This window comes from Rhododendron vialii, chromosome 6a, assembly GCF_030253575.1.
Source record: "Rhododendron vialii isolate Sample 1 chromosome 6a, ASM3025357v1".
NCBI lineage: Eukaryota > Viridiplantae > Streptophyta > Magnoliopsida > Ericales > Ericaceae > Rhododendron > Rhododendron vialii.
The window spans coordinates 29739098-29763271 of NC_080562.1; the positions used below are offsets into that span (position 1 = coordinate 29739098).

General features: G+C 38.4%; 2 protein-coding genes across 2 annotated transcripts; both read left to right on the forward strand.

The window, feature by feature from the left end:
• Positions 1-1399: 1399 nt before the first annotated feature.
• On the forward strand, positions 1400-6987 carry LOC131329416 (prohibitin-1, mitochondrial). The gene is made up of 6 exons (XM_058362516.1): positions 1400-1542; positions 2815-3002; positions 3706-3822; positions 5645-5815; positions 6107-6319; positions 6553-6987. The coding sequence occupies exons 2-6, from the start codon at positions 2826-2828 to the stop codon at positions 6748-6750; spliced, it is 876 nt and encodes a 291-aa protein (XP_058218499.1). The 5' UTR covers positions 1400-1542; positions 2815-2825; the 3' UTR covers positions 6751-6987.
• A 16365-nt stretch (positions 6988-23352) lies between these two features.
• LOC131329840 (glutaredoxin-C9-like) lies at positions 23353-24154 on the forward strand. The gene has a single exon (XM_058363237.1). It carries the CDS (start codon positions 23466-23468, stop codon positions 23955-23957), a length of 492 nt encoding a protein of 163 aa, XP_058219220.1. The 5' UTR covers positions 23353-23465; the 3' UTR covers positions 23958-24154.
• Positions 24155-24174: the final 20 nt, after the last annotated feature.

A 24174-nucleotide genomic window follows, 5' to 3' on the forward strand; every position in this document is an offset into this window, starting at 1 on the left:
AACAAACTATCAAACACCACTTATCTTCTCCATCTTCAAAACCTCGAGGATCCAAATCAAAACCCTAACCTAATCTTGGCCACCATTACCAATAACCACTACACTTCAGCACGTTCTCCACCTTCAGCTAATAGGACATTACAAGGGCAATCATTGCTCCCCATTCGCACTAGCCACCATGCCTGTTCCCCTTACTTTTTGATGCCGCTTGCAAATAACACACACACGCACGCACGCACATACATGTGACATGCTATTGAACAGATAAAAAATGGTGGTTGTCAAAATAGCGATGGCGAATAGAAAATGCGAGAATGAGTAGCTATGGCAACTTTTTGTGTTTTCAGAGAGATATATGTTGCATGAATATAGAATTTTTTGATTAATAGAGTTTTAGGCATCGGGGGTTACGTGACGAGTATGCTATTTGCTAGTTGGGAGGTGACAGGGAAGGTGGAGTATGGCAGTTGAGGTGGATGTCCAACAGTGGTTATGGTTGTGCGTGGCTAGAGATAGGATTATTTTCCCAAAAGTGTTCTTGCTGTAATCCATTCTGTTTAGTGGTCTAGATTAATTTTTGTGTGGTCAAAAAGTGAGATGCGATTTGTATATTTGTGACCCAATTGACATCTCGCTAATACTTTGGGGACCATTGGTTAAATTAGCCCAAGTTTAAAAACGAAGTTTCATAAATACCCCTACACTTGACAATGAACACAGACGAAGTTAGTCTAAGGGACCATTTAAACTCGCATTGTAAACATTGGGGATGCAATAGACGCAATTTGTATATTAAAGACCAAATTGACATTTCAGAAATACTGTGGGGACCATCCATACAAATAAGCCAATAGTTTCACTATTTCTATATTTGTAACGTCTAGTAACTCAAATGTGCACCGAATGATTAATCTCCCTATTTCTCTCTATTGCAACTTCTTTTATTCTTTTCTTTTCAATCATTTATGTTGGATAGGGGTATATAAGGATAATCATATGACACATGAATGTAATTTGATGGAAGCCACCAACTTTACTCATATGCAGAAGTTATTCAATAACCACAAGGCCTTTTTTTTTGGTTGTTTTCCCATGATATGATTAAGGTTAATGGTTTTGCTAATGCTTAAACAAAATTGACACAAACAATTAACCAATAATTGCCACTCGAAGTCTAACCCTTTTCAATCAGGTGTATCATTTTTTTTTATCATACGCGACATTCAATCAAAGTATTGTGGTTAAAGAGCAAATAGAAGGCTCATGGTGGAAAATGAAGGGAAAGAGTCTCAATTGGAGTTTTCCGGTTGTGTATATATAGTCGAGAAAAAAAAAAGTTTAGTTTCATTTCATTTCATACATATAAGTAGTGAGGGGAGTACATTGTGACACAAATCAAGTTATAGGGTTCTTGTATGTAATTTTCCCTGTCTTGTTCAAAAAGAAAAGAAAATATGTAATTGTCGCAACATGTATATCCAGTTTAGGGTTTTGTAGGGTTTTCTCTGTAATCAGCCACCGCCCAAATCGTGAATCGAAGAGGTACCCTTCTCTCTCTCTCTCTAGCTCTCACCGTCTCTGTGTTCGTCTCCCTCTATCTCTCTTCGTCTATCTCTCTGTTTGCTGTTTTTTTTTTTTCCTGCCAATGGCTTACTTCACTTTCTCTTTTGCTCTTAGCTTCTTTTTCAAGAAAAGGCTTTGATTACGAACTAATTTTACAGTCTAAAAATCTTGCGATTATTTCTCATTTTTGTGTATGCTTTTCTAAAACCCTCGTAGAGCATCTTTCCGAGATACGTCAATATTTATCGTAGAAGTTGTACTTTGCTACCTTGGACTGCATTTTGAAAGATTGAGTTTGTGTATTGCTATCTAACGTGGGAAATTATGTTGTTCTAGTAGTTTCCTGTTTTTGCTTTGAAAGCTCTGTCTTGTTGTTTGCCAACAAATGAGTGTATTTTCCAATGGTAGAGCATCTCTGACCCTTACTCATACTTTTACTCAAATTTGAGTAAATGCTTCATTTGGTATCAAACTCTCCAATGGGCAAACCCAAATCTAAGCACAAATTCAAGTAAAAGCTTCATCAATGGCATTGTTGTAAATTTGGGAAGGGGATCATAGCCCTTGAAAATTTTGAGTAGCAATTTGAGTCTCCCGTGATTTGAGTAAAACTCAGTATGGTTTAGGTTTGAGTAAAGGAGGGGAGTGGATTTTTTGGGAGTTTTACTCAAAATTTTAGTTTGAGTGAAAAAAGGGTGAGGAGCGGAGATACTGAAGACCGGATGAAAACATGTTATTCAGATGTATGAATGATGCTGCCCCTACTTTAAACTTGAAGGGCGTGCCGGCGTGAAAAGGAATTTGAAGCATAAGTCAGGGTTGAAGGCTCTGCTGGACTTCAGCTGAGCCTTCACATTTTCTGAGTTGTAGTATTTGAGGCACATGCTGAAGATGCTCTTGGTGTTTATGACCAGTGAATTTGTTGACAGTGTGTGCGTCATTTCGAGGAGGTCTTTTGTCTTTGATAACACTAGAATTTCCTTGAGACTGAGTAACTAGGTTGAATTTGTTTGGTCATTGAGTTGCAGTTTATGGGAATCAACTGTTTGTGGTTCAAACTTTTATTGTAGTGTTTTGATATTTCCTTTATCACTGGATGTGATATAACTCCCTTTTTTCACCCACCTTTGTCTACAGCTTACCATTCTGTTCAATATCTGTTAACTGATGCGTGACAGACTGCTTACCAGTTTTGCTGGGTTGCTGTATGCTTTAACTTCTCTCTATCGAATCTAATATACCTATTGTCAGGGATTTGAAACATGAATTTCAACAACGTTAAAGTTCCCAAGGTGCCAGGTGGTGGTGCGGCTTCTGCTTTGATCAAATTTGGGGTTGTTGCTGGGCTTGGCGTGTATGGGGTTGCTAACAGTCTCTATAATGTCGATGGAGGTCACCGAGCTATCGTCTTCAATCGCATAGTTGGCGTGAAAGACAAGGTGCTTTTTCGTTAATTCTTTTTAGCTTGCATGAGAAGTTGTAGATATCTGAAATTAGATTACGGTTACTTCTTGTACACATTCTGATCATTTAGCTTTCCTTTGCTATTTTCAGCTTATTTTCCATCCGTAGCCTCTTCTCTTTCCCTGTTTTCCCTTTGTATTCCCTTTTTTGCCGGCTTATTAACCTTTTTGGTCCCCAACGTATCAAATTCGTACCATTTTGGTCCCCAATAAATGAATTGGAGACATTTAGTCCCCCATGTTTCTAATGTGTACCAATGCAGTCCCCACCAGTCACACCGTTATCCCTAACCTTAAAACAAGGGGCACTCTTGTCTTTGCCTAAGTAGTCCGCAAATCTTAAGTTTGACAACTGGCAGTTTACTGCGATGTATGACTTTGGAGATTGGACAATGATGGAAGTTGGATGAATCATTTAAGTTTGATCAACAGGTTCCTTGATCATGGTTGCGTTGTAGCTCTTAGCCCTCGTTATTGTCAAATTTGTTTGTGTGTGTGTGTGTGTTATGTTCTTCTCTTGTGTGCTTTTAAAGATCACATTTCAATGTTTCTTCTTTGGTTAGTGGAAAACTCATATTCCATTGTTGTTGTGATTGTAGTGAAGTTTGTCAGTACGTTTTTTGAAAGCACCTGCAGTGTTAGTTTTTGATTATTTATAACCACATACTTGATGATGTAGGTTTACCCAGAAGGGACGCACCTAATGATCCCATGGTTTGAAAGGCCAGTCATTTACGATGTCCGTGCACGCCCCCATTTGGTAGAGAGTACTTCAGGGAGCCGTGACCTCCAAATGGTATCTTCCTTTAGATTTTTGTTTCAATTTTATAGTTGAGCATGCTCGTTAAGTGCTGCACTGAAGTTGTGGTTGCAATTTTTAACCTGTATCTGCATCATGTCAACTGATCTGAAAGAAGAAGAAGAGAGACCTCCGGTCAAAACTGATTGCTTGGGTTTTAATCATTTCTTTACAAATGTTAGAGAATGTCGTTGTACAAGGTGTTAAATATTACAGGAAGCCATGTTGAATGCATCAGTAGTGTGGTTTACTGATTTAATTTTGATGCATCTGGTTGTCCACGGAGATACCTTTTGCATACTTGGGCTCACTTTATCAGTCTCATTATGTATATATTACTTCCTGTACTCTTCATTCCGCCATCTTGGAGAGAGGCTTCCTGCCAACATGATTCTCTCTCTCTCTCTCTCTGGTTCACATCAATTATATTCTGGATATCCAATGCTTTTATATAAAATCTACTTGGTTCTAGTGTTTAGAGTATATCCTTATTTGTTATATTTATCCGTAAAGAGGATGTGGAAGATATTTCAGCCTTCATATCACGTGCTTTCCCTGTGTCTCAAGATTGTAGCTTGAATTATTGAACCGTCGTGGCTGTCATGGGAACATCTTTTGTGGGGAAGTTGAGGGAGGGTTGAGTCCAAGAGAGGTAAGAGTCATAAAGGATGCTTATGTGGCGGACTAACTTTCTTTAGGTTTCTTTGGCTAATTTTCTGAAGTATGGAGCAAAATTGTTTCATGTGTACTGTAGACATATAGGACACATGGGTTGTGCTTAAAATAGTGTTTCCATAGTCATAGGTTCTTTGTCATTAGGTCATGGCATGCAGTTTTTGGGACTTGCTATTCCATTTTTTTACATAATAATTAATATGCTTCAGTTTCACTTATTGTACAGGAACCTTATTTGTCATACTCCCTTCATCCCAAATTCTTGGTCCTCTACTGTTTTACGTGCAATTTTCAATGGCCTATATCTCTCAATGTATATTATTTAAAATATGCAATATGGATCTTGTTTGATAGATTTCAATTATTTCTATAAAACAATGTTTTCAAAAACATAAAAAAACAACATACATTGAGAGGTATAGGCAATTGAAAATTGCACGTAAAATCGTATAGGATCAAGAATTTGGGACGGAGTGAGTAGCTAGTTTGGACTATGGTGAAATTGCTGCTTATCGTGGTTTGGATTTCATTGCGACTACCGTCTAGTAATTTTTTGGTTTAATGCATAACAATAATCAGAGAATACATTTTCTGTATTTCTGGAGGGATTAATTTTATGGTTCTCTGGATATGATCTTCAAAGTATTCTCTTCCACTTTCATAGAGGTGTCCTTTATTCTATATTGTTTTTCCTATTTTTGTTTTCTATGCTTGGAACTGGTCATTGCATGATAACACTTAAAGCCATTATCGTCATTGGTTTAAAACTTGTGTAATGCTCGATGCCCTTGTGTGGCACTCTTTCTGCGATAAATGAAAGAGTACATGTTTGATTTATTTGATTGTGTGTCTTCCTTTTTTCTTGATACTCTATGCAGTATAGGGTTTTTTTTTTTTTTTCCCTTCTCCCTAATGTGGTTGTTCGGGCCCTCGCTCAATGTTGTTAGGACTGTACTCCAATGTTTGATAATCTAAACTTGTTTAGGAAATATCAATGCGAAGAATTTTTTATAGCTTAATGCAGTACATAAATTATGTGCCATATTTTGGAGAGACGTGTGGGTCAAGTTTCTTACACCATGCATGTCATATTCCTTCTGAATCTAATTCCTTTCTAAGCATGGCCCTTGATTTTACTGCACAGGTGAAAATTGGTCTTCGAGTGCTTACCCGTCCTGTGCCCGACCAATTGCCTACTATTTATCGGACACTTGGTGAGAACTATAATGAAAGAGTCTTGCCTTCCATTATTCATGAAACTCTGAAAGCGGTGGTTGCTCAATACAATGCTAGCCAGCTCATCACTCAGAGAGAGGTATTAATCTATTGTCAGTTTGAATTTCAAATTCTAAGCTATGGATAGAAGCTATTATGGATCCTCGTCTTTCTGGTTCTCTGTAAGTCAGTAAGGCCTCATAGAGTGAGCCCATTTTTGCAGTGTTGTGTTGCACGAATACCTTACCATTGCTATTTAATGAATTCCATCTCATTTGATGGAAATGTATCCTTGATTCATTTGCATACCATGAAATCCTTGTGTGTTAGATTTACTAGTTTGGGTTTGTTATAGTTAAAGCAATTCCTTGTGTAACTTGCTGGTTTATAGGCGGTCAGTAGGGAAGTGAGGAAGATATTGACAGAGAGAGCTGCAAATTTCAACATTGCGCTGGATGATGTCTCAATCACAAGCCTGACCTTTGGGAAGGAGTTTACTGCAGCAATAGAGGCCAAACAGGTGGCTGCGCAAGAAGCTGAGAGGGCCAAATTTGTTGTTGAAAAGGCTGAGCAAGACAAACGAAGTGCTATTATTCGGGCGCAGGTGAGATACAGATTTCCACGTGTTTCTGAATACGAAAATGATTTTAACGCGTAAAATAGATGGTTGTTTTGCAAGTTTCCTTCTCTTTCTGCCTCTTAGTTCTTAAAAACCTTCGGGTTTTCCCCCTTCTATGAGTGGATAAGCATCCTTAGACATTTTCTCTACGCACACGGAAGTTTAGTTTTCGTGCTGCTTTAACTTAAAACATTTGCTTTTCTGCATGTCTGTTGCAGGGAGAGGCAAAGAGTGCCCAGCTGATAGGTCAGGCTATTGCCAATAATCCAGCATTTATTACTCTGAGGAAAATTGAAGCAGCAAGAGAAAACGCACATACGGTAGCGAATGCAGCCAACAAGGTTTTCTTGAGTTCGGATGACTTGCTGTTGAACCTTCAGGACATGAACTTGGAGAGCGCCACTGGGAGGAAATGAACTCACCAGATTGAAAAATCTCGGTAGTTTCCCTCTTTTGAACTGCTTCTGGCTGTTGTGGACACATGGTTTGATCCATTTTCTTAACTTTTTGAATGAGGATGTTTCTTTTTCAAAACTTTTGAACCTGCTCAATCGGTATAATACCAAATTGCTGGGGTATATTTCTGCCCAATAGTTGAAAATGATTAACTTTGTATATGTTTTTGGATTGTGCAAGCATGCATTTCTGCCCAATGGGTCTCATTCAATCTTAGGTACTTTCTGATTAGGTACTTGTGCTGAATGTGATTTACAATTAGGGTTGGGTCTGAATGAGAAAGGATCCCACTAATTTGCCGATATTTCTTGTGATGCAACATGAGAATCAAAATAGTCTTATTGGTTCGCATCGCTCATTTTGCAGATCTTTATGCAGTTATAAAAGGACTTGGTCAAATCATATTTGTTTTAACATTAATCGTCAATTCCTCCTTGGACAAATATGGTTGGTTCATTCGTTGGTACTTGGTAGTTGTACTGATGTGCGATAATTCAATTTTTTTTTATTTTTTTGGTAGAATGATGTGCATATAGAGACTTGCGATGGATGGTTTGAATTGTCTATTCGGACTAGGGTAATTTTTATTTGCGTCACATGACATCCTGGAGGATTTTTATTTGAAAGTCAATGAACAGAAATCGGCAAGGTCAATGAACATCTCTAGTTTTTAATTGAAACTGGGGTCGTCAGGCACATGATAAGTATCAATGTCGTATGCTGTTTTTTTTGTTTTTTTTTTGAAGCGTAAGAACTTCATTGATATAGCAATGTCATATGCTGTTAAATTCAGACGATTTCGTATTCGTACGATACATTAGTATAGCAACGTCTTATGTCATCTCCATGGAAGAGAAAAAAGATGACTTTGTGAAACCATCTCCAACATCAACGTTCGGCTCTTGGAACATTTGTTAACAGAAAAGCTACGTGCACAGCAGCTGTGCACAGATCCCGTTTTCTTTCGCCTCGGGTCGCACAAAGATGATCGGAGTCGTTCATTTTGTTTAAAATATATTGTTTAAGGTCTTGGTAAAAAATGAGCTTCGTTCGATAACGTTAGAGGCGTTAACAAAACACCCAAAATCACTTCAGAATGAAGCTCATTTTTTATAGAGACCTTAAATAATATATTTTGAACAAAATGAGCGGCTCCGATCATTTTTGTGCGACCCGAGGCTGAAGAAAACGGGATTTGTGCACAGCAGCTGTGCACAGCTTGCTGTGCACGTAGCACAGCTAGTTTGTTAAAGTCATTCATCGATATTACAAAACTAATGACGTCAGTGATATTCAATATCTCAAAATCGATAATCTTTCTTACCAAATCGGTGCCATGTCATGGATAATCTTCTTACCAATTCGTGCCGCCTCCATGACACGAACTTCACTGCAGTATTAAAGAAACTTATGCCGTCATTGATGTATTCGTGGTTTCAAATACGACTGCAAACGAGTCGAGTCGAGCCGAGCCGAGCCGAGCTTTACGGTGTTCAAGCTTGTTTATTAAGTTTTTAACGAATACGAGCTCGAGCTCAGTAAAAACTTAACGAGTCGAGCTCGAGCTTGTTCACGAGCTTTAATGAACCAACGAAAAATGTATATATATCCTCGCATAGGCCTAATACAACCAAAAATATTTTGATTGTGAAGGTATATATCTTTCATTTTCCTATGGAGCGGGGGTGTATTGATGTGCGTGTGCTCTCGCTTCCCTTGGTTGACTAGACAGTGAAAACGGAAAGAACAAATTATAAAATAACAATAAAAATTTTAAACTTAAGTATATATACCCCGGCTCACGAGCCGACTCGAGCCGAGCTTATTCTAACTCGAGCTCGACTCGTTTACAAAACGAGCTGAAAAAATCGGCTCGAGCTCGTTCATTTAACTTCCGAGCCGAACTTGAACGAGCCACTAACGAGTCGAGTTGCGAGTCGCTCGCGAGCGGCTCGGTTCGTTTGCAGCCCTAGTTTCAAATATCAAAATCAATCAACAGTCTTCTTACTAATTGGTGCCCGCCTGCCTCCATGACACGTATTTTTGTACGGTATTTTGATTGATTAGCACTTGTTGTTAGGGCAAGAGAACAAACACACAAGCAAAACAAAAAAACGCGTTCTGTACACTTGGTACTAGAGGTGTTTACCCTAGCCTTGTCACTCTGTAAACAAGGAATTACTCACAATATCTAGAAGGGAGAGAGAGAGAGAGAGAGAGAAGGTGGGGACGGGGGACGGACAGTGTCGGTGTTGGATGGTTTTTTGAAGTAAACAAGTTTGGTGGTTTGTTTTTGCCCGCGGTTTTCATTTTGGGGCCCTATCTATCTATCCCCCCTCCCTCCCTCCCTTTTGAACAAAAAAATTCCAAAGCAAATTTAAAACATGTCAATTCTCAATCAAATGAATTACTAATTGGAGCCCCTTTTTTCTTCACGGTGAGCTGGTCTTATATACTACTGCTACCTTCCAAGATAAGCAAGCAATCTCGTATGGCTTAACCTTATAGGATAATAATCCCACTTAATTGTTGCCAATCAACTTGGTTAGCTTTTTCTTAATTTATTAATAAAAATATTACTCCGTCCGTACCCAATTAAGAGTTTAATATTTCAATTGGGGATGTCCCTTAATAAGTGTTCATTATGAAAAGTTAATGGGTAAAAGTTTGTACAATTACCATTTTGTCCTTTTGAAAAATTAATGGGTAAAGAATTAATTGGTAAAAGTAGAGGATAATTTTGAAAAGTAAAAATAAAAGTTGATATGAAAGGTGTAATTATGATATTTTATTAATAAATTGAAATTACGAATTTGAACACTTGAAAATGGACGGGGGGAGTATTACAAACGGTAGAATGAATAATTAGACAACTCCCATTCGGGGAAAATAAAATAGTCACTCTTTTTTCTTTTTTTCAGGATTGACATTGACGTTATCTATGAAAATGTACAAAGGTGAACAACTGAGGTAATTCGCAGTTGGTATGATTAGTCATCCTCGGAAATAGATTAATGCTTCATTTTGAAATTTGGACTACAAAACAAAAATTAAACGTGTATCTCCTTTTTCTTTTCCTAGGTCTATGTTTGAATACTAAAAACTTATATTTAAGGGGGAAAACAAAAAATAAACGCAAAGGAAAACCATATATAAAAATAAAAGTGAGAACATCTCCAGCCGAACCTTTAAATTAAATTAGTATTGGTAGAAGATAATAAAAGTAAATTTGTGGGGTCCCGATGCAATGCATGAAAAAAGTTACTCTTCAAATTATATAGCGAATGACCCCCAAAAAAAAAAAAAATTATATAGCGAAATAGCAAAATACGGTTTTTGATTAAGCTTTTGAACTATGCTGAAGATCCTCTAAATGAACTGGAAGAAGCAATTTACTTTTTTCTTTACTTTTTGGTCCAGCCCAGCCGTAAAAATAACAGCACTTCTTTCTAATTTCCACGCCTTAACAAATCCACCCCACTCGTAAAACAACTCTGGAAGGGACTATAGCCTGTTGGAATTACTGGTCGGGACATTCTGCATTATCAAAAAATGGGTAAAACGTTTCGTAGAGTACGCAACAGGGCCATGAATCCCAATTACCAAATCATTCTGTCTCCGCGCGATCGAATTTTTCTTTTAAGAATTGCTAATAAGACGAAATATCGACGTGGTGTTGAATTAATTAATCAAATTACATTTATATAGGTTTTGGCGTGAAACACATGCAGCTTTTCTTTATTTGGGTGAATTACACCAACCTCCCTTAAGGTTTGCCTTGATGACATTTGCACCCGTGAAAAGAAAATTCATTATCAGTAAGGCTCTAAATTTACAAATTGGTCGATGCTAAACAGTGTGTGTGTAAAACATAGTCATGTTGAAATCTTGAATGAAGTATTTTGATGGGAGATTTTTCAGGAGGTCCACTATAGTGGACCCTCAACCAATTTTTTATATTTTAATGCCCGTAGGCTACCATCTTATTTATAGGCTAAACTCTAACTCAACCAAGAAACAATAGATTCTTGCTAATCAAGAAAAAAAATGAAAAAGAAACTAAAAGCAAAAAATAAAATAAAATTGAAGACCAATACAAATAAAAGAATTGACTTAATTCACATATGAAAATTGAGACTGTTAACTAATAGAAACATGCTAAAACAAGTGGTACCTTACAATTACCTACACCAAGATAGGACTAAAATAGTGTTTTCAATGAAAATTTGTAACACCTTATCCTACATCAAGGAAAGACGAAGCATGGGTACTAAATTGATGTTTCGGCACAAGAGGTTGTAATGTCACAAGAGGGCTATAATGTCAATTAAGCCAAAAACTCAAGGAAGGTTGGTGTAATTCACCATGTTTTAATTTGAATGACTTTGCAAGTCAAGAATTAAGGCTTCCCATTTACACTTGTCGAGTCGTGATTGACCAATTATTAACTCTTTCGTGAATATAATATAATATGCCACCCCTCATCTCTTTTGTCCCCTAAATCATTCAAAAAAAATTATTTCGTTTCTCAACTTTCAATTCAACTTATTTCATCCCTAAACCATCTCAATTAATCGTAGGATTGCGTTTGATCGACGATATGATTCTCAATATGGACAAAAATTTCTTTAAGTGACATCATGAGACTTTAGCGCTAGACCAATTCATGGAATTTTCAACAATTAATCGTCTGACTTGGTCCAAGAACTTTTTATTCTCAATTATCATGACAACAAAATATTCAAACATTTAATATTTTGCAGTCACTTTTAATCTTCAATTTGATGAGCGAAGTCTCTTGCCCGTCACCTGGAACAATATATGTCCGTGGCCTGGGCACACTTTGGCAATGGGCTTAATAGGTTTTAAATAAGATGAACCAACTACATCCGTTATAATTGGTTCAAATAAGACGAACCAACTACATCCGTTATAATTGGTTCAAATAAGACGAACCAATTTCGAGGTTCAAATAAGATGGTCGAGGGACGAAAGTGGTTCAATTGATAGTTGAAAGTGGTTCAAATAAGATTACATTGGTCCCGAGGTCCCATGGTTAATAATTTACAATCAATAGACTTTTAAAAGTTGCACTACCTTGAGATTTGCTTAGATACAGTGTGTAGATTTCACAAAATATATTATTCTATTCGTGATTGAGTGCATGCATATTGTTAGGGCAAGAGAATACACACAAGCGAAAAAATAAACTAGCAATTGAAAGAGCAAGACACATAATATATGTGGTTTCGACTTAAGTAATTTGTCCAATCGTACTTCACGGGGTACTGGGGGATTTCACTGAAAAGATGAACAAGTTACATATGGAAGCTGCCCTAGCTTTACTGTTATAGTCCGGTCAAGCAATTTAATTTATGAAAAAAAATCCTAAAAAACGTTGAAACGCGCATTTTTTCTCGCGCCCGACTGCCCGGGAAGAAATGGGTTCCGATCGGGCGGAAATTAGGTTGGTTGCTAAGTTTCTCCCTATATATGCCATACTCTTATTTACTGGTCTGCTTTAAATACCATATCTAGAACTAAGGTATATATATGTTTGTGAACTTCTCCTATTTTATAGAATATTTTCCTCATAACATATAAACTGATCAGTTCTGTTTTCGTTGTCAAAATATAAATATCACATCCTGGGTTCGTAATCATTTGTTTTTTTTGATGGCCGGATATTCGGGCCAACTTACATGCATCTCGACTAACTTCAAACATCCATAGGATTTGAACATACGACCTAATGAATGACAATAATTAACTTGTTGCTTTTTCATAATCGTTTTCATGTCATGTTATATGTTTCTGTTTTTCCTTTATATTAATTTTTGTTTTGAAAGACATGGAAACAAATTGTTTGGTGGGTTGATTTCAAAGATATTTCTTTTAAAAGTGGTACTAATTATTTTTCCAAGGATCACCAAAAACAATATAAGGCTTTTTTTGTTGACTTTTGGAGTATCCATTTTGGGAAATGATTTCCACACTCTCTTTTTTACCATATACACTCATTTTTTGTCCTTATTGAGGAAAATCCCCATGCCGGCCAGCCCCCAAGCCTAAGGCTACGTCTGTGGTGCACTGCACCGGAACTTGTTTTCTGGGAAAAGAACCAAAGCCAACTCACAAAAGTTTTGACTCATGAAAAACAAATGGACAAAATCAAAAAAAAAGAAAGAAAGAAAAACAAATGGATGAGTTTTTTTCTCTCGTCTTTTACAAGAAAAAACACACATACCACAAAATACGCCATTTTGCAATGAAATTTATGGGAAAAAAAATAGAAGAACCCCAAATTAGAAGGTAAAGTGATTTTTTTCGATCCTGTCAAGGCTTAGGTAGTAAGGGGTTTGCTTTCTTTTAACAATAAGGGCCTGATCGGATGCAGCCATAGAAAAGGGATTAGCTAATCTGTCCGGATGGACACAGAAACCAAGGTTTGCCTTGGTTTGGCAGTCCATTTTTATACACGGATAAGTTATGCATGAGACTAATTAATCCGGCCTTATCCGGCTGAATTTTGACTGTTTTACCTCTCCTTATCCCCTCCCCCAATGGCTCTCTCTCTCAGTCTGCTCATTGAGACAGCAAAACCAGAAGAAGAAGAATGGAAACAGAAACAGAAACAGCTCATTGAGACAGCAAAACCAGAAGAAGAAGAATGGAAACAGAAACAGAAACAGCTCGCCACCACAAACACAAACACACACACACACACACAAAATATGTTGATCTGCTTCAATATTGAAATCACGAAAAAAAACATCATCTCCAATCTACTTCAATAATTTAATCGAAAGGTTTTCAAACAAAAGCACAAAATTTGACGGAACAAAAAACAGAAACACATTTTATATCCCCTATTATCTTATCCACCTTATTAATTAATACTCCCAATTCTTTCCCCGCATCCAATCGGGCCCTAAAGTTAAGGGGTTGTTGTAGTGCGACAGCCGTACTACACTGTGTAGTGCGGCGGATCCAACCGTCCATCTCGATATGAAAGGCTTGGATTCAATCCGAGCTGACCACCTGGATTGGGAGTTGTTATAGTGCGGCGGATCCGACCGTTCATCTCAATATGAAAGGCTCAGATTTAATCCAAGCTCCTACAAATTCGAGCTGTCCATTATTCGAATGAAAATCCGAGCCATCCATTGCCGAGATGGATGGTTGGACGTGTAGTGCGGGAAGTGCATTACGGCTAGGCCTGTGCAAAATATCCGTCTACCCACGGGTCCGAACCGACTCAACCTGACCCGAAGGGTTTTGGGTGGTTTCGAACAAGTAGATCGATCGGGTATGGGTCGGTATATATATATAATAATAATAATAAAATCAATTTTCAAGTCAGGACCCAGACAACCTGTCGGATCCGACCTGACCCAACAATATATATACACACATATATGAGCTAGAGCCCTAGGTATAAAATGAAAAAACTACTCCTTACCTTTTGCTTTCCAAACTTCCACACGCAGCAGCAGCAGTGCAACCGTTCCCACTTCCCACCCAAATCTGGAAAATTTCGCTGGCCCACCGCACATTCCCTTCGCCGCTTCCGCACACCATCGCGTCCAGCCGTCTATCCCTCTCGCGTCCACTGTGTGAATCACGAACAGACCTGGTTCTCTTTCGCTCTCTCTATGTTGAAACTGGATATATATGGATCTCCTGGTTCTCTCCACACACCCCACCCCCCCCCCCCCCCCCACCCACAAACACACACACACACACACACAATATGTAGATCTGCTTCAATATTGAAATCACGAAAAAAAAACATCTCCGATCTACTTCAATAATTTAATCGAAAGGTTTTCAAACAAAAGCACAAAATTTGAAAGAACAAAAAACAGAAACACACTTTATATCCCCTACTATCTTATCCACCTTATTAATTAATACTCCAAATTCTTTCCCCGCATCCAATCGGGCCCTAAAGTTAAGGGGTTGTTGTAGTACGACAGCCGTACTACACTGTGTAGTCCGCCGCCGTACTACACCGTGTAGTGCGGCGGATCCAACCGTCCATCTCGATATGAAAGGCTTGGATTCAATCCGAGCTGACCACCCGGATTGGGAGTTGTATTAGTGCGACGGATCCGACCGTTCATCTCGATATGAAAGGCTCAGATTTAATCCAAGCTCCTACAAATTCAAGCTGTCCATTATTCGAATGAAAATCCGAGCCATCCAATGCCGAGATGGATGGTTGGACGTGTAGTGCGGGAAGTGCATTACGGCTAGGCCTGTGCAAAATATCCGTCTACCCACGGGTCCGAACCGACTCAACCTGACCCGAAGGGTTATGGGCGGTTTCGAACAAGTAGATCGGTCGGGTATGGGTCGGTATATGTATAATAATAATAATAAAATCGATTTTCGGGTCAGGACCCAGACAACCCGTCGGATCCGACCTGACCCAACAATATATATACACGCATATATGAGCTAAAGCCCTAGGTATAAAATGAAAAAATTACTCCTTACCTTTCGCTTTCCAAACTTCCACACGCAGCAGCAGCAGCAGCAGCAGCAGTGCAACCGTTCCCACTTCCCACGCAAATCTGGAAAATTTCGTTGGCCCACCACACACTCCCTTCGCCGCCTCCGCACACCATCGCGTCCAACCGTCTCTCCCTCTTGCGTCCATTGTGTGAATCACGAACAGACCTTGTTCTCTCTCGCTCTCTCTATGTTGAAACTGGATATATATGGATCTCCTGGTTCTCTCCACCCCCCCCAAAAAAAAAAAAAAAGAAAAGAAAAACACAAACACACACAAAATATGTAGATCTTCTTCAATATTGAAATCATGATAAAAAACATCTCCGATCTACGTCAATAATTTAATTGAAAGGTTTTCAAACAAAAGCACAAAATTTAAAGGAACAAAAAACAGAAACACACTTTATATCCCCTACTATCTTATCCACCTTATTAATTAATACTCCCAATTCTTTCCCCGCATCCAATCGGGCCCTAAAGCTAAGGGGTTGTTGTAGTGCGACAGTCGTACTACACCGTGTAGTGCGGCGGATCCAACCGTCCATCTCGATATGAAGGGCTTGGATTCAATCCGAGCTGACCACCCGAATTGGGAGTTGTTATAGTGCGGCGGATCCGACCGTTCATTTCGATATGAAAGGCTCAGATTTAATCCAAGCTCCTTCAAATTCGAGTTGTCCATTATTCGAACGAAAATCCGAGCCATCCATTGCCGAGATGGATGGTTGGACGTGTAGTGCGGGAAGTGCATTACGGCTAGGCCTGTGCAAAATATCCGTCTACCCGCGGGTCCGAACCGACTCAACCTGACCAGAAAGGTTTTGGGCGGTTTCGAACAAGTAGATCGGTCGGGTATGGGTCGGTATATGTATAATAATAATAAAAAAATTGATTTTCAGGTCAGGACCTAGACAACCCGTCGGATCCGACCTGACCCAACAATATATATACACGCATATATGAGCTAGAGCCCTAGGTATAAAATGAAAAAACTACTCCTTACCTTTTGCTTTCCAAACTTCCACACGCAGTAGCAGCAGTGCAACCGTTCCCACTTCCCACCCAAATCTGGAAAATTTCGCTGGCCCACCGCACACTCCCTTCGTCGCCTCCGCACACCATCGTGTCCAGCCGTCTCTCCCTCTCGCGTCCACTATGTGAATCACGAACAGACTTGGTTCTCTCTCGCTCTCTCTATGTTGAAACTGGATATATATGGATCTCCTGGTTGTTTAAACCCCCCCCCCCCCCCCCCCCCCCAACCCAACCCAACCCAACCCAACCCAACCCAAACACACACACACACACACACACACACACACACACAAAATATGTAGATTTGCTTCAATATTGAAATCACGAAAAATAACAACATCTCCGATCTACTTCAATAATTTAATGGACAGGTTTTCAAACAAAAACACAGAATTTGAAGGAACAAAAAACAGAAACACACTTTATATCCCCTATTATCTTATCCACCTTATTAATTAATACTCCAAATTCTTTCCCCGCATCCAATCGGGCCCTAAAGTTAAGGGGTTGTTGTAGTGCGACAGCCGTACTATACCATGTAGTGCGGCGGATCCAACCGTCCATCTCGATATGAAGGGCTTGGATTCAATCCGAGCTGACCACCTGGATTGGGAGTTGTTATAGTGCTGCGGATCCGACCGTTCATCTCGATATGAAAGGCTCAGATTTAATCCAAGCTCCTACAAATTCTAGCTGTCCATTATTCGAATGAAAATCTGAGCCATCCATTGCCGAGATGGATGGTTGGACGTGTAGTGCAGGAAGTGCATTACAGCTAAGCCTGTGCAAAATATCCGTCTACCCGCGGATCCGAACCGACTCAACCTGACCCGAAGGGTTATGGGCGGTTTCGAACAAGTAGATCGGTCGGGTATGGGTCGGTATATGCATAATAATAATAAAAAAATCGATTTTCAGGTCAGGACCCAGACAACCCATCGGATCCGACCTGACCCAACAATATATATACACGCATATATGAGCTAGAGCCCTAGGTATAAAATGAAAAAACTACTCCTTACCTTTCGCTTTCCAATCTTCCACACGCAGTAGCAGCAGTGCAACCGTTCCCACTTCCCACGCAAATCTTAAAAATTTCGCTGGCCCACCGCACACTCCCTTCGCCACCTCCGCACACCATCGCGTCCAGCCGTCTCTCCCTCTCGCGTCCACTGTGTGAATCACGAACAAACCTGGTTCTCTCTCGCTCTCTCTATGTTGAAATTGGATATATATGGATCTCCTGGTTTTCTCCACCCCCCCTCCCCTCTATGTTGAAACTAGATATATATGGATCTTTCCATAGTTCCCTGTTTGCTGAGAACAAGGAAAAAGTGAAAAAATGTCCAACTTGACCAAACCGACCCGACCCGACCTGTGACAAATAGTCGATTTCTCGAACGGTTTACCCCGAGTCTCAGTTCGATTGCGGGTTCGAAAATATTCTGCCCATCATGGTCGGGTCGGGTGCCAGGTCTAGGTCAAACCCGACCCGACACATGCACACCTCTAATTACAACACCCCTGGATCCTACCAACGCGCATGCAAAGTCCATTTCGGGTCATACATAGATGATCCGAAATTTGAATGAAAAAATAGAAGATTGAATCGACCACCTACACATATCGGGATAAAATAATTTTTTACGGGCCCACTCGATTTTTTTAAAATTATTGAATGGCTCAGATCATCCGTTCAGGACTTGAAGAGGGCCCGCATGCCCGTTGGTATCCCATCAATATGCTATTGGTCAGTACCAATAGCAGGGTTCGTCTCTTAAAATTTCAATTTTGAAAATTTTAAAGTGTTAACTCTTATTGCCTTGTTCGTTTGGTAACTTTGTGTATTTTAGTTTTGGTAGTTGATGGAGAGAGAAATAGAGTAATGATTGAAGAGAGGAGTAATGAGTGGAGAGAGATAGAGAGAGAAATGAAATTAATAATTGGAGAAATATGGTAATGATTGGAGAAAAATATAGGGTAATGATTGAAAAATAAAGTTAAAACAAAGTAAATATGTTAAACGAACAAGGCCAATGTGGTCAGGCTATACGAGTTTTGTCCCGATTTTATTGTAACTCCCGCTAATGGAGGTGAGATTAGTCTCCTAAAAATTTATCGATATGTGTGCAAATTAGCCCGGACACAATATGATTTAATAAAGAAAACTGATTCTTTTGACCATAAATTCACAGAAACTGCAATGGATACCGACGATGCAAATACCGGCATGTGGGACCCACTTTGAGTCCCGCATGGATAATCCGAATCGTTCAATAATGTAAAAAAAACTTGAGTGGTCCCGTGAAAAATTAGCTTAATTGGATACGTGTATGTGCTCTGTAACGACCTACCCTAACTGATCTACTAACCCTTAGCCTAATTACGTAGCTCAAAAGGCTAACCTCAAATTATACGATAGTTGGTTGGCCTTTACTTATATACCTTATTACTTTTCATTTCATGGCCGATGTGGGACTGTTGCCCACTTTTGAGCTCTCACATGCTCGATCTAATATTCCAAATTATTGAACGAATTTGAACGAAAAATTAAATATTGGATCGAATACCTACACATATTCAATTATGTGTTTGTGGTTATAGAAAGATTGTTACACACATCCAATGTGTGTAGAGCCCACACTTTTGTGCGTATAAGTATGTAAGTGAGTGTGAGCGTAGAATGATTGATTATTGTTTAGGAAAATATTATTCATTGCTGTTGGGGCACCCCGGAGTTCTATTCAACCATAAAATCAGAATTCCGTGGAACCTGAGACGTGTGTGGACCACAGTGTAATGTGTGGTGGGAGGATGTTTGGGATAGCGTCACGTGGTGCTCAAAGGTAACTGAATAATCTCTCATTGGTTACTGTGTTTTAGTCACGCTAATGTCACCCGTGACGGTGACGTCTTTCAGTAGCCTGCATGCCACGTGGACGATGACGACAGCCGACAAGGTCGAGGGTGGAGCGGGTAAAAGATCGGCGTTGACGAAAGCCTATCGACACTTCACATGGTGGTTGACGTCATTATCTATTCCAAAAGCCTCGTCCAGCTGACGTGAGCTTCGCGCACCGTCCGCGACCTGCTTTTTCTTTTTCTTTTTTTATTATAAATACGCGCCTACTTTTATTTTTACAAAAAAGCAATTGGAGTAACCATTACTGTTCTGTTTAACCCCGATAAATAATAGGACTAGTCGAGATTTTTACGGTCCAGCATTTCATTTTGAGACGGATTTCCAATCACAATTCTTTTGACTTTAAGTACTTGAGGATGCGGATCAAAAAAAATAAAAAATACTTTAGGACTTTTTTTGTACAAGTGTGTCTAAAAGCTGTAGAAAGATTGTTCCTAGACTAGAGTAACTTTTTTTGCTTTTTCCAAATGACCATTTTGTCCTTATCCAAATAACAATTCATCTACTTTTTTTTAAACAAAACATACAGTGTTTATGGGGCAAAATGGGGAATTCACTTTCTATTTTTCGTGGTGGTCGGTTGGGCTGGCTATTGCTACAGTACAGCAGGCCTAAAAAGTTGTGGAAGAACAAGTTAATGTGACTTTTTGCTTTTTCTTATAGAAAAAAAGTAAAATACAGCAAGTTTAAAGGATTTTTAGGACTTTTTTTATTTGTCCTTATTTGTTAGTTTTGCTATTTCTTGACTTTTTTGATTCGAAATGAATTGGATAAGTAAAATTATTTTACTTTTACTCAAATATTTTTGGAAATAACCACTTTTAAGTTAAAAAAGTGTCTTTTTTTTTTACTAAAAGGTGGGTTATTTTTCAAAATATTTGGGTAAAAGTAAATTTTTTTAACTTTTCTGATTCGTGAATCAATAATTCACAAAAGTTTAGCGCAAAAAGTTCTAAAAGAAAAAGTTCTTAGCGAAATGGGGTTTGAGATATCAATTGGAAAGTTAGTTGGTAAGAATTGTGGTGTTTTCCTTTATGAAGAATCTTATAAGAAGTGTAATTATAATGTTTCTATAAAGAGAAATCATGAGAAGTTATAATTTTCAAAATATAATGATGGTATCTTCAAAAAAAAGAAGAAGTTGAATTTACGAAGTTGGATACTAAAAGAGGTACGATAAGAGTATGTTTTTGCAATTTTATTTTTTATCGCTGTATTTAACTACTTTTACTGTTTGTATTGATTTATAATATTTTTTTGTATGTGAACAATAAAAAATAAAATTTATTACTATTTCAAATGAATAAACATGATATTTCTTTAGGATGTCATTTTCATGTGAAAGAATTATTATCACCCTTTTAAAAATGGTTGACTCTATCTTAATACTTAACATCTATTATTGAAAAAAAAAAATCTTAACCGGATTTGATTAGGTTGTAGATCTTTAGAAATGTGAATATCTTAAGAGTCTGGTTTGACTTTTCTTTTTTCTTTCTTAAAAGCATCTAAAAGGGGGGCAACAAAAATCGAAATAAAACTATATATCAAGAGTCATGACAGCAAAAGACACTTCAAGGGAGATATTTAAATTTATTACATCACCTTAATGTAGCTCTCAATAATGGCTCTTCAAATTCTCACATCATCGAATATAGTATCGTAAAATGATTGATGAATTTATCACTTCATTTGGTAAAATAAATTCCTAAAAGTGAACGGATAACTAAATTTTAAATCCTGGAGAGTGCCTTATAGTGTGTTGTTGCAAATGACTTTTTAACTTACCACATGTGCCAAAAAAGCAAATTTAAAATAAACATTTAGTATATCCCTTGGAGATGCTCATATGTGGTAGAGGTAGACCATGAAAGACTAGAGAGAGAAATCAAACATGATAGCATGAGACCATTGCGTTATATATCTTCTTTTTGATACTAAAAATCTTGTTTTTTCAATTTTTTTTTCCTCAAACCATGAAAAATTTATGGTGCTAGTTATTACTTAAAAAAACAACTCGAAAAGGGATAATTGAATGATAAGTCTATTTGTTAGCATCTGCAAAGAAATAGTTGGATTTACGAAGAGATTAAAATTATGGAACGAAAGACGTGCAACTTTTGAATAAACGATTGTAGTAATATAGATTCCGTTTAAAAAAATACAATAGAGAAGTCATTTTGGGCATCACGAAAAATCCTTGAGAGAGAGAGAGAGAGAGAGTACTAGAAATGACATAAACGGAGAATTGACATCACAAAAACATTCGACAAACTAGTTGCTGACAGTGATTAAAAAAACAAAAAAAAAACTAGTTGCTGACATCAATATCGGTACTCGCTTATGTCAGAATTCGGATCAAACGATAATAAGCAAGCAAAAAGATAATCTTTTTGCCTACTTGAGCATGATTGTGTTTTTGCCTACTTTTTTTTTTTTTTTTTTTCTGTAGTCTTGAACATGTCTTTCACTTTTTTAATCCCACAGATAACTCTTCAAAAAAGCCAATTTTTTTGGACCATCAATATAAAAATGAACCCCCACGTCTCGCATGACATCAGATAAATAGGAGAGAGAGAGAGAGTCGCAATTCATTTGTGGGGCGTAGCATCTGCTGAAACGTAAGCCACACCACATGTAACGCGTAAGATATCCTAACTGCCGTTGACGCAGGACTCCTTCAAGTCATCCACCCAAATACATTAGGACATTGATATGGGTACAACACTGAGCCCCGTTTGATAACCCGATTAGCCGTGATAAAATTGGTATGACGGTAGAATTGATAATGGGGTGGGATTGATAATGAAATAGAATTGATAAATTGTAGTATATTTGTTTTGCATCGGATTAAAAGATGTGATTGGATTAGTAGTACCAAACTCATGTTTGTTTACAAATGTTAGGATGGGTTTCAAAAAATGAATTGACAATTTTGTCCTCGGCATTCAAAATTTTTTTTTTTTGTAGCTGAGCTCTATTTCCCATAAATAATTTCCATACTTGGTTTAACAAGGATAATTTAGTACTTTTGCAATAGCAAGGTTGGGATTAGATCGTGAATATCAAGTCTCAAGGAGTATTGCTAATACTACCAATTCGAAACAATTTTGTGAACTGAACACAATATTACTAATACCCTCACCTTAGTAATCCAATTTCAACCCCAAGAGCCTTATCAAACACTGTACAACATTTGTACATCATTTTGTGTGGGACCTCAAAAAAGGTTTTTGAGGTCCCATACAAATATTCTGAGTCTCTCATCAATTTGTTCAGAATATTTTCGAAAGAGTACTTCAAAAAAATCAACTCAGACGGATATCGGTAAGTGCTTGATCTATGCGTTATATTTTTTGGTACGCACGATTAGAGACCAAAAAAAGAACGTATGGATTAAGCACGTACTGACATCCGGCTGAACTAATTTTTTTTTACAGACTCTTCAAAAAAAATTCTAACAAATTGAATGGCTCAAATTATTTGTGTGGAACCTCAAAGTGGTCCCACACAAGGTGTGTACAATGGTTGTACACAAAAGTGTTGTACCCATAGGAGGGCCAAAATACACAAAACTTTTTTTTATTTTTTATTAGGAAAAATCTAAAATTAGTCTACTGGACTGACAATAAGAAGTGTGAATGTGTATTAAAAAGTGTAAAAATATATATAAAAATATGTATTTTCTTTATTCTTTTGTGTGCTTATTGTCAACCCACTGAGCTGACAATAGAAAGACCGTTTTTATTATAACTATGTATGAAGGTCATCTTACGCATGGTTGGATTAATTTCAGCAGACAAAACAAACGTTTGCAAGTTGTAACCGTATCGACCCCCAGATTCACGCGGAGAAGTCATGACGTGCACACTTCCCGCGTTACGTAAGGACGATCTCTGCGTTTTCATGTGGATAAATGCTGGCGATGGATTATTGATTGGTAAAAGATTTAAATAAAATATACTCCTAAGTGATGACGAAATACGTGCAACTCAAATAGTAGTAAGAGGGACGAAAAGTAAACAAAATCTTATACAACTGTTAACCCAAAATCTTGCATCCCCCTCCAACCCCCCCCCCCCCCCCCGCTCTCTCTACACGCATCTGCCCCCGTATATAAATACAGAGCTCCATTCCAAATCCACCACACCACAACCCCCTATACTCTCTCTCTCTCTCTCTAAATCTCTCTCTAAAATGCAAGAAGCACTCCCTTACAAGACCTGGCAACCAATCCCCCACCAAACTTTCCTGACCCGATCACCCAAACCCAACCCAATTCCAGTCGACGCAAAATCCGTTACGAAACCGTTAAATCTCAACGGATCAGTTGGATCAGCTACGAACAAATCCCCGACCGCCGACGTCCGGAACATGGTGTCGGAAAACGCTGTGATAGTGTTCGGGAAACGCGGGTGCTGCATGAGCCACGTGGTCAAGCGCCTGCTCCAGGGCCTGGGCGTGAATCCCGTGGTGTTCGAAATCGAGGAAAGCGACGAGAACGGTGTCGTTGATGAATTGGAGGCGGCGATCGGCGGCGGCGGCGGCGAAGAGGGCGGGCGGCGGTTGCAGTTTCCGGCGGTGTTTATCGGAGGGGAGTTGTTCGGAGGGTTGGATCGGATTATGGCGACCCATATTACCGGAGAGTTGATCCCGGTGTTGAAAAAAGCTGGCGCGTTATGGCTTTGATTATTGATTATAAAGTTTTTTTTTTTTCAGATTATAAAGCTTTTTTTTGTTAGTAGTGATTTGTTTATCATTTTTTTTTTTGCTGTTTTCCTGACCTTTCTTTCTCAAGCTGGGAATGATTTTTGACTTTTATATTTTGATGTTAAAAGAGATGTGACGTGGATTTGTATATAAAAAAAAGTTTCATTTTTGTTCAATTTTTTCGGGATGCTTAGAG

Excerpts from the sequence above, each read along its gene's own strand:
- LOC131329416 (XM_058362516.1), top strand. The coding sequence starts at position 2,826 with ATGAATTTCAACAACGTTAAAGTTCCCAAGGTGCCAGGTGGTGGTGCG. Across the intron at positions 3,003-3,705 it reads TAGTTGGCGTGAAAGACAAG|GTTTACCCAGAAGGGACGCA; the intron begins GTGCTTTTTCGT and ends TTGATGATGTAG. Across the intron at positions 6,320-6,552 it reads GTGCTATTATTCGGGCGCAG|GGAGAGGCAAAGAGTGCCCA; the intron begins GTGAGATACAGA and ends TGTCTGTTGCAG.
- LOC131329840 (XM_058363237.1), top strand. The coding sequence starts at position 23,466 with ATGCAAGAAGCACTCCCTTACAAGACCTGGCAACCAATCCCCCACCAA.